This window comes from Chlamydomonas reinhardtii, chromosome 3 (assembly GCF_000002595.2).
Source record: "Chlamydomonas reinhardtii strain CC-503 cw92 mt+ chromosome 3, whole genome shotgun sequence".
Taxonomy (NCBI): domain Eukaryota; kingdom Viridiplantae; phylum Chlorophyta; class Chlorophyceae; order Chlamydomonadales; family Chlamydomonadaceae; genus Chlamydomonas; species Chlamydomonas reinhardtii.
In genome coordinates, this window is record NC_057006.1 from 9,126,704 (window position 1) to 9,137,320 (window position 10,617).

The following is a 10,617-nucleotide window of genomic DNA, read 5'->3' on the forward strand; positions in this document are numbered from 1 at the left end:
CCCCACCCACTGCTCCCCCCACCCACTGCTCCCCCCACCCACTGCTCCCCCCCACCCACTGCTCCCCCCACCCACTGCTCCCCCCACCCACTGCTCCCCCCACCCACTGCCCCCCCCACCCACTGCTCCCCCCACCCACTGCTCCCCCCACCCACTGCTTCCCCCCCACCCACTGCTCCCCCCCACCCACTGCTCCCCCCACCCACTGCTCCCCCCACCCACTGCTCCCCCCACCCACTGCTCCCCCCACCCACTGCTCCCCCCACCCACTGCTCCCCCCACCCACTGCTCCCCCCACCCACTGCTCCCCCCACCCACTGCTCCCCCCACCCACTGCTCCCCCCACCCACTGCTTCCCCCCCACCCACTGCTCCCCCCCACCCACTGCTCCCCCCCACCCACTGCTCCCCCCACCCACTGCTCCCCCCACCCACTGCTCCCCCCACCCACTGCTCCCCCCACCCACTGCCTCCCCCCCACCTGTCCGTGAGCAGCACCACGTGCTTCACGCTGGGGCAGCCCGCCAGCACCTGGCCCAGCAGCGGCACCAGGGTCGCGTCCGCCAGCACCACCTCGTCCTGGTGAGGGGGAGGGGGTGGCGGGGGGGAGGAGGAGGTGGGTGGGGGTGAATGGGTGAGGAGCTGGGCGGGGGGGAGGAGGAGGTGGGTGGGGGTGAATGGGTGAGGTGGTGGCTGTGGTGGTGGGGAAAAGGATGAGGTGGGACGAAGCGGCCGCATTGACAGCTGCAGATAAGCAGGACTACTTTGAAACCTCACACATACATACATACACATTCACACAGTCACACATACAGTCTGGGCGGGCTTCATTCTGTTGCTTCTTTAGCACAGTCGCACGCATAGTCACGCACACACAGGGTCACACACGCGCACCTGGGCATCATTGGCGATGTACACCAGGTCCTTCACACTCAGCCGCAGGTTCAGGGTGTGGCAGATGGCGCCGCACCCCATGATGCCGTACCTGTGTAGGAGTGTGTGTGTGTGTGTGTGTGTGTGTGTGTGTGTGTGCATGTGTGTGTGTGTGTGCGTGTGTGTGCGTGCGTGTGCGCGTGTTTGTAGACATGTCAGCATGTTGAACTACGGTTTCCATGGTTGCAACCTCGAGCCTTGTGATTGAGTACTCGGGACAACCTGCGGCAGCGAGGCACTCCAGGCTCTCACGCTGCTGCCCCACCACGCGTAGCTCCTGCCGCCCACACCCGGCCGCTTAGCATCTGCCTTGGCACTTCGAGCAAGCCTATTTCAACCATTTCGGCACGTGCCTTCACGCGGCTGGGCAGGGGGTAGTCGGCGCAGGTCTGTGCCCGCGAATCGGCCGCATCTACTTTACAGCGAACCCCGAACCCTCGACGGCCTCGTTGCAACCATCTCAGCGTCAACAAGGCCTGTCTATCGAGGAGAAGGCCCGGCAGCACGAGCTGAGCGTCCAGGAAATGTACCGGCAGCAAACATTTCCTGCAGCCGTTCGGACTTCCCTTCTAAAGTACAGTTCTTGTTGAAGCAGCGGCAACTGCAACTAGGCCGCCGTGCGCGCTCACTCCGTCGCTGTCGGTGTGTCTGAGTGGTGTGTGAGGGAGAGCAGCCGAGTGCTGGCGGGCACTGCGCGTGACCCCCAGCCACGCACCCAGCCGCCTACCAAGCCACCTAGTCAAGCGCCCAGGCGAGTCCCGTTCCCAAGTCCCTGGTCCCGTGCCGCAGTCCCCTGCCGTACCACGCCCCTGCGCCAATCCCCTGCTCCATCCTCCTGCCATGCCCCTGCCCCACCCCCCTGCCACGCCCCTGCTGCACCCCCGCGCTTCCCCAACAGCTCCCGCAGGTGCCTGCAGCTCCCGGCAGCCCCCCCCCCGGGTACCCATGCGCCGCCCCTGTGTCTCACCACGCCTCCATGTGCCGCGACGTGTTCCAAGCGAGGGTGGCCACAAATGTGCCCTGCCTGCAGCAGGGGAGGAGGGAGGGAGAGCGGGAGGGGGATGGGGGCACGGGGCGGCACGGGGCGGCACGCGGCGGCACGGGGCGGCACGGCCGTGTCAAAAGGCCGCAGCCACCCGTTGCGGCTGCTGCGCGCGACCTGGCAGCACAGGCGTAAACAGGGGTTCCGTTTGGCGCAGCCTTGCGCATGACTGGGGGAGGATCCGCATTTGGTGGCGGCAGGAGGAGCGAAGGCGGACCGTCGCCTCGGTCCCATAAACCTAGTCCCGGTTTGTCGCTCAGCTGCCCGCCCATGACGTCGGCGCAACGACTGCCTGCTACCCTGAGATAGATGTGCCGGTGCACCGGGGCTGCCGTTCATGGGCGCTGGCAGCGTGCGCGCGCGCCGGCATGGCATGAAGCCGGCGGTTGGTCTTCGCGCGCGCGGGAACGCCAACGCGCCGACAGCGCTGCACACGAGAACGACTTCTTTATCAACATAACCTTCAGAGCCGCACCGCACGCGACAAACGCGACCCCTAGCGCAACGACGACTAGGTCATCTGCACGTCAGCAGTCGACGTGCGTTCTCCCGCAGGCAACACCTCCGTCTTAAGCCGTCACCCGCTCTATGCTTTATTTACTCACCGTACACCAAGTCCCTGAAGCGCCATGGCGCAGAGACGCGCCCGCTTGTGCAACTCAGAATAGGTTGTGACCAGGATGCCGCCCTCGACCTGTCGCGACACCACCGTCTGCTCGGGATGCCATTTGGCCGCATAGTCAAGGATTTGGCAAACATTTAGGGGCGATTCCTGCATTAGCCCTCGCATGTTTGCTGCTGCACTATTTGTATGGGACAGTGCAAATGCGGTAGCAACAATATATATGACAGTAATTGACTGGTATTTTTGCGTGTGCTTGGCCCGGAGGATGCTCTTGGTCGGCCTGGTCGATGGGGTCGCCTGGTGCATCATGTCCCAGCCGGGACTCCCCCCTCGGCACATATATACTGTACTAGCAGAAGTTAATAGCTTTATATTCGTAGTCGTCCGCTGTGGCCGCCCTGTTGCAGGCCGGGACCCGGGAAGTGCTCCTCCTTAGTGCCAGCAGTCCCGGCAGTTTATGAAACTACCCTCTCCTAACACATTAGATATTGGAAAGCACAAGTCCGGCTCGCGACGACGTGAGCGGCCGGTTACAACGCGTTCCATAGCATGGCAGAGTGCATCAACTTGGCGCTGGATGACTCCAGCAGTGAAGAAGATAATGCCAGGGCGCCGGCTCGCAAGCGGCTGGCCCCGGGAGGCCAGCTCGCAGGCAGCCCCGCCCCTGCACGCCGTCGCGGCGCTGCCGCTGCTGCCACCGGGCCGGCGGATGCGCCCGACGTCGTCATGCTGTTGTCCTCCTCCTCCTCCTCCGAAGCCCCCTCTCCTGGGGGAGAAGACGGACGTGACAGCGACAGCGACAGCGACAGCGAGGGCCACGCGTCAGGTGGGGCGGGTCGCGTCAGCGGCGGCGGCGGCAGCAGCAGCACGGACGCGCAGTCCGATGGCGACGTCGGTGGCGACGTCGGTGGCGACGGCGGCGGCGGCGTTGCGGTGCGGCAGGCAGCGGCACGTGGCCGTCGCGGCCGTGGGGGCCGCTCGCCTGAGTCCTCCGAGTCCTCCTCGTCATCTTCAGACTCGGAATCCTCAAAGTCCCCGTCTCCACACCCCTCGAGAGACGAGGGCGAGGGGCCACGCAACGGAGGCGGCGGTCGCGGCGGCCGCGGCGGCCGCGACAGCGGACGCGGGACCGGCGGCGCTGCAGGAGCAGGCGCCGCGGCCGCTGACGCAGAAGGGGCACCGGCACCGGCACCTGCTGCTGCTGTGGCGGCGGCCAAGGCCGCTGCGCAAGCTGTCGCAGACGCGGGCGTCCCGCCAGGGCCTGCGGAGCGGGCTGCGGAGGGTACGGGCGCCGCGGACGGCGCAGGCGGCGCCGCCAGTGGGGCGGCCAGCCGGCCAGCCGCCGCTGACGCCGACGCTGACAGCGACAGCGACTTCGAAGTGGAGGTGGTGGGGGAGAAGGGGCAGGTGCGCGCGGGAGGGGGTGGAGTAGCTAGCGCGGTGTTTGGAACAGCCCACCACATGCGTGTACCGCGTGTGTGCTTGCGTCTTCCAATGGTCCCCACTATGGAAGGCTCCCGCGCTCGGGTTTTTACAAGTGCCGTGCAAGCTGAACCCGGCTCGTAGTGCTACCTCCTTGACTCCATACGGCGTAACGACTGTTCCATGTGTGACCATGTGCCATCATGTGTGGTCATGAGCCGCGAAGCTCGTCCACACGCCTCTGACAATCTCACACATGACACGCGACGCAGGTGACCACGCGCGACTTCCCACACCCGCGCCCCGACTGCGCGGTGCACAAGTTCAAGGACAACGGTGTCGCGAGCAACGCCCAGCACTGCGCGAATGTGGGTCCGCGGGGTTGGCGGTGTGGCAGAGGCCGGCTGGCCTGGGGAAGAGGGGCGGTGACGAAGAGCGCATGTGGTGTACTGTTGTGTATGGCGGGGCGGCGATGAGACCCAGTGGGGCGGTGTATACCTGCGCTGCGGCACCTACGCCGGCGCCGCTGTTGCCAACTCCAATTACCAACCTGTCACGCTTTTTGTGTCTTAGCTTTGCTTTACATGAAACATGCCCCGCAGTGCTTCTGCTATGTGTGCGACGTCAAGGCGTCGGAGTGCGCCTACTGGGGGACAGGTGCGCGGCGCTGGGTTCCAGGGGAGGGGCTAGTCACCACACGGCCGGGCGGCGGCAGACATCCAGGCCAGTGCTGCCAGCACCTGCAGGCTCCGTAGGCTGCACCCACCATCAGAGCAATGGCTGCACCCACCATCAGAGCAATGCCGGGCCGCTAGCTGGCCTCGCCGGACCTTGTCGACCCAAACGGCGCCGTGCTGCCCGTCTGGCTGGGGAGCGGCTGCATGGGAAGCGACTGCGGCCCGCGGCCCGCGTCGTGATCCTTGCAACCACGCACTCGCGCGGTCCTGCGTGCTTTCTTCCCTTGTGCTCTGCAACGCAAAGATACAGACTGTGTGGTTGTCGTCTCCTTCAACACGGATACACACTGATGCAAGCATACCACACGCACGCGCACAACACGCACGCACGCCGCAGGCGAGCAGCATACGCACCACGCCAACGCGCGGCCCAAGGACTCCTATTGGGCGGCCCTCAGGCGCGACGCGCGTGCCGCCGGCGTCAGCCAATGCGCGCCGCTGCTGCAGGCGGCGTTTGAGGGGAAGCCGCTGCCGACGGCGGCAGCGATGGCGGCGGCGGTGGCGGCTAACCGGTTGGGGCCGCCGCGCGGCGCGCCGGCCGGCACCCGTCCTTTCGAGCCGTCCTCTCCCAGGCTCGGCTCGCACGCGTCCATGCGCCCCGGCCCGGCGGGCGCGCAGCCGTACCCGCCGCAGCAGCAACAGCCGCCGCTGCTGCGCGGCGCAAACTCCGCGCCAGCGGCGGGCGCCGGCTTCGGCAGCCACGGCCACAGCAATGGGCTCTACCCGCAGGCGCAGCAGGCAGTGCAGGCGGCGCCGCCGCCGCTGCCGGCGGGCAAGCACTGGCGGCCGTGTTGCGGGCGGCACGGCTTTACGTCATGGGCGTCAGCTCTGTCGAAGGCCGCTGTGGCGGCGGAGGCGATGCCGCTGTGGGGCCAGTCCGACGGGTCGGACACGCCGAGCTATTACACGCGCACAAACCGGGTCTACTGCCCAGACGTGAGCTCGGGTCAGGCATGGGGCTGCGGGCCGTGTCATGATGTATGGGCCACGATGTACTGTACATTCTGTAGTTCCAGGTTTACGGCCGGTTTACGGCCGTCACAATATACCTTGCACTCTGTAATTCCAGGTTGACGGCCGTGTCTGGCCCTGGGATCCAGAATCGGCCTTGCTGCCTCCGTACACATGCACACACATATCGCATACGCACGCAGACACACACGTCACACTCCTCACACACAGCTCACACACGCCTCACACGCACCTCACACCTGATACCCTGACCCCCTGACGCCCTGACGCAGTGCATCTGCTGCAAGTGCGGCTGCCCGGCCTCCCAGTGCCGCAGCTGGGGCTCAGGTGCGTGCGTCCGTACAGTGCCGCAGCTGGGGCTCAGGTGCGTGCGTCCGTACAGTGCCGCAGCTGGGGCTCAGGTGCGTGCGTCCGTACAGTGCCGCAGCTGGGGCTCAGGTGCGTGCGTCCGTACAGTGCCGCAGCTGGGGCTCAGGTGCGTGCGTCCGTACAGTGCCGCAGCTGGGGCTCAGGTGCGTGCGTCCGTACAGTGCCGCAGCTGGGGCTCAGGTGCGTGCGTCCGTACAGTGCCGCAGCTGGGGCTCAGGTGCGTGCGTCCGTACAGTGCCGCAGCTGGGGCTCAGGTGCGTGCGTCCGTACAGTGCCGCAGCTGGGGCTCAGGTGCGTGCGTCCGTACAGTGCCGCAGCTGGGGCTCAGGTGCGTGCGTCCGTACAGTGCCGCAGCTGGGGCTCAGGTGCGTGCGTCCGTACAGTGCCGCAGCTGGGGCTCAGGTGCGTGCGTCCGTACAGTGCCGCAGCTGGGGCTCAGGTGCGTGCGTCCGTACAGTGCCGCAGCTGGGGCTCAGGTGCGTGCGTCCGTACAGTGCCGCAGCTGGGGCTCAGGTGCGTGCGTCCGTACAGTGCCGCAGCTGGGGCTCAGGTGCGTGCGTCCGTACAGTGCCGCAGCTGGGGCTCAGGTGCGTGCGTTCGTACAGTGCCGCAGCTGGGGCTCAGGTGCGTGCGTCCGTACAGTGCCGCAGCTGGGGCTCAGGTGCGTGCGTCCGTACAGTGCCGCAGCTGGGGCTCAGGTGCGTGCGTCCGTACAGTGTCGCTGGCATCACAATTCACGGGTCAGGAGTCACGGGCAGGTTGACTCATGTGGGCTGTCCAGTGCCCTCCTGATCCTCGTGTTCTCGGTGTGAGTGGCTCTTGTGTTTCTTCATCTGTGACCGGTCTTACTCCTTTCATATGGTACATCCCTCACATACACATTCACGCAAACACACACGCACACACATGCAGGCGCCAGTCCAACTGACCACGCAAACCTGGGCCCGCCGCCGGGGACACAGCAGCAGCCGTCGCTTTACCAGCAGCAGCCGCAGCAGCCGCAGCAGCCGCAGCCACAACAATCGCCGCGCCCTTACATGAGCTTGACTGCCGCCGGCGCCGCCGCCGCCGCGGCCTGCCCGCTGCGGCCCACATGGTCGCGCGACGGCGCCGCCGCCGCTGCCCCCGCTGGTGTCGGGCCGTCCCTACTGCCCATGTTCCCGGGAGCGCCACTGCCACCCGCACCCGCGCCCGCGCCCGCGCTTGTGGGGCTGAACGCGGCGCACCCTCTGGCGTCACGGCACGCCTACGTGCCGCACCAGCCCGTGCGCTTCCCCTCCAACATCCGCCCGCCCACACGCATCAGCCGGACCTCAGCCGAGCCCGCCGTGCCCGGGCTCGCCGAGGCCGACGCGGCCATGGCCGCGACGGCGGCGCCGGCGGCGGCGGGGGCATCCGTGGCAGCACAGCCGCCGCCGGCACCGCCGCAGCCGCCGCTGGTGCTAGTGCCAGGGGGCCAACCGCAACCGCAGCCGGCGGGCAGCTGCGCCGCGGCGGATGCATCAGTGGCGGGGGCAGGGGCGGCGGATGAGGTCGCCGCCCGGACCGCGGATGCGGCGGAGTGGTGGGATGCCATGGCCGCGGCCTTTGATGTGATTGAGAACACCGCCAACTTTATGAACACGCAGCGGGAGGCGCTGAGGCCGGCCGCGGCGGCGGCGGCCGCGGCGGCGGTAAAGGCGGCGGGCCGGGCAGGGTCAGCGGGCCAAGCGGCATCGGCGTCGGCGTCTGGGGATCAGCCGCCGTTAGCGGGCCAGCTGCCGGTGTCGCCGCCGGGGCCAGCTGAGCTTGCAGGACCGGGAGCGGCGGCAGCGGGTTGCCAAGGGGCCTTGGTGGCGGCGGTGGCAGTGGCTGTAGCAGGTCAGCAGGGCCAGGAGGCGGCAGCTGTAGCGCCAGCGCCCTCAGGCAGTGCGGACACGTCTGCTCCTTCTGCTACTGCTGCTGCCGCTGCTCCGACTACTGCTGGCAGTGCTGGCGGCGGCGCGGGTGCGGGTGCAGGCGGCGGCACGGGTGCGGGTGCAGGCAGCGGCGCGGGTGCGGGTGCAGGCGGCGGCGCTGTAGACACGGACGCGGCCTCACAGTCAACGGCTGCCGTGGCGGCAATGGCGGCAGGGGTGGCAGGCGCAGCAGGGGCAGGCGCGGCAGTCGCCGCCCAGCCAGCTTCGGCGGCCCCTGGGGCAGCGACGGCGGCGCCAGCGGCGGCGGCAGCACCTGCAAACGCTGCGCCCGGGCCGCTTCTGAAGTTGAAGCTAAAGCTGCCGAGTGGCTTGACTGCGTCTGCGCTGGCGGCGAAGCCTGCTACGGGTGCCGGTGCGGGCGCGGGTGCGTGTTTTAGTGCGGCTGGGGGTGCGGCTGGGGGTGTGGCTGGGGGTGCGGCTGGGGTTTCGAAGCCTGCGCCACCAGGCGATTCCTGAAGTGACCAGTTCGTGAAGTTATTGTCTATGTGAGTCAACACACGTGTAAAGGCAAGCAGGATGTGTGGATGGGGGAAGAGACTCGCACGTTCGCAGAGGTGCTACCGTAATCGAGGCATTGGTTATGCACAGTCCTTCAGTGGCGCGCAGGAATGCGCAGGGTGCGCCTAGGCTAGGCCCCATGGTGCGGCCCCACAAGGGCCGGTGTTACATTCATGTCCGACGCGAAACAGACACGCGGACACACGCTCAATTTCGCTGGGCGCATACTGTATTTTACTCCGACGCGGCGTAGTTTAGCCCGGGTCCGCACTGTGGAGAGGCTTTTGTGCTGATCGGCTCGTGTGCTGATTGTTGTACTTGCCGCAAGCCTGGTGGTGGGGCGGTGCGTTGTAGAGCAATCGGACGCTGGCTACGGGCCGGAGACAGCCGGAGATGAGGCCAAAACGGCGGACCTCGCGGCTCGGACGGTGTGGAGCTGGTGTGGCTTCGTCCCATTTTTTACATGCGCATGGAAATATCTTTGCCCCTCCTGGTCATGCCGGTGCTCCCTTTCTTTTGTCGCTGTGGGCCGCGGGCCTTTTGCGGGACCCATCGCTGCAGCACATGTCGAGCTGCGGTGGTGCAGCTGCAAAGGCAACACCGGAGCAGGTTCTGGGGTGTGCGTAGCCCGGGCAGTTCTGATGGTGGCTGTGCTGGCTGGCAACCGAGTACGGCAATATAGTACATGGCGGTGCGCTGGTTGATGGTGCTCCCGACTCGCCTGACACCGGGAGCAAGTGAGGGCTTGTGCACGCAGGCGCATGCGCGAAGGGATGAGCAGGACTGGGCGGATGTGAAGTGTGGTTCCAATGCTCAGGTGGCTGCAATGCCGGGGGTTGCTAGCCAGGGGGGGGGGCTAGCCAGGGTTTCATGGCGATGCCAATCGCATGAATGTGCGTGTGTGCGCGCGCGTATATGTGTGTTTAGAGGGACCTGCTGACTCAGTTCATCAGTCAGTGACGTGTGGCCATGCGCTGAATTGCTGGCGGCTGCGCGCCCTTCGGTGCTGTGCTGTGCTGTGCTTGCATGAACCTGCCATGTGCATGCGAATGGCATTGCGAGCAGCAGGCTGTGGCAGAGGCGCAGAGCTCCAAGGATTGAGGGGCCTGGGGGCGGCAGGGGGCGAGATCGGTACACCGGTGCCAGCCGGTGACGACGGGTCCACTGCTGCTTGGCGGCACGAATGCGGCGGCAGTGCGGTACGGAGCGGGGAATTACATGTGTGACCAGCAATCGACGGCCGAGCCAATCACGCATTCAAAGCACACGGGTGCACACTCGAATGTTGCATGGGTGACGGGTTACGATGCTCAGCATCAACGGTTTCGCTTCCCAACTGATGAGATAGACGGCTGCGGCCTTAGACGGGAGACGTGGCGTCAGGGCTCCTATCTTAATGTCTCCAGACATTAATTGGCCATTTTGGCCGTTTCCTAGACATTCCTCCCGGGGGCTAATGTCTGGGGCGCGACTTTGTTGGCCCGGGTTTGGGGCGGGTTTTGTCCCAATTCCTATGGAGAAGCCCCCATACCGCCATGTGCCCAGACAAAAGACGGCGGCCACCGGGCCGTTTTTGTCTGGAGCTAGACATTACCCCCAAAACAAGATACGACCCCTGCGTGGCGTGGGCGCAGTCCACGTTTCCCGCTGGACTTGTCTTATCATTCTTATGATTCAGTGTATCTGTGGACCGCACAATTAAGGGGGCAAGGTCATGGCTCTCTTAGAACGCCGGCTTTTGGAGCGCGTTTGCGCCAGGCTGTGCCAGGCTGCCAGCTCCTGACTATGTGAAGTGGGCTTCCGACTGCTACCGTATCTGCCAGCTGGAGCCAACGCTTGCCGTACTCACAGTTACCCCTGGTAACGAGCAAGGGCCACCAGGGCACGGCGGAACGACGGGGAGGTGAGACCATGTGGTTGATTACGGAGGTCAGGGATGAGACGGGACTCGTGCGACTCGGACAGGCGGCTGCACGGCGCTCGGTCTGGTGGCATGAACCACGTTGCACAGCACCATGGTTAATAGCCATTACGCTCGCGGCTGCCCATAGCCACTTTGCAT

The 10,617-nt window shown here is 66.3% G+C and overlaps 2 protein-coding genes across 2 annotated transcripts in view; one reads left to right on the forward strand and one right to left on the reverse strand.

Annotated features, from left to right (window-relative positions):
• The window catches only part of CHLRE_03g211745v5 (uncharacterized protein), a 9,097-nt gene extending 6,275 nt beyond the window's left edge, over positions 1–2,822 (reverse strand). Inside the window, exons 1-4 of the mRNA XM_043061582.1 lie at positions 2,580–2,822; positions 1,900–1,956; positions 894–984; positions 481–578 (exon numbers count right to left, since the gene is read on the reverse strand). Of these exons, the coding sequence (XP_042926711.1) occupies positions 481–578; positions 894–984; positions 1,900–1,956; positions 2,580–2,764 (431 nt within the window). The 5' untranslated portion in view covers positions 2,765–2,822. The remainder of the gene's footprint in view (positions 1–480; positions 579–893; positions 985–1,899; positions 1,957–2,579) is intronic.
• A 150-nt stretch (positions 2,823–2,972) lies between these two features.
• Positions 2,973–10,584, forward strand: CHLRE_03g211857v5 (uncharacterized protein). The gene is made up of 6 exons (XM_043061583.1): positions 2,973–4,006; positions 4,294–4,389; positions 4,624–4,678; positions 5,096–5,694; positions 6,003–6,057; positions 7,012–10,584. The coding sequence occupies exons 1-6, from the start codon at positions 3,149–3,151 to the stop codon at positions 8,511–8,513; spliced, it is 3,165 nt and encodes a 1,054-aa protein (XP_042926712.1). The 5' UTR covers positions 2,973–3,148; the 3' UTR covers positions 8,514–10,584.
• The last annotated feature ends 33 nt before the right edge of the window (positions 10,585–10,617 follow it).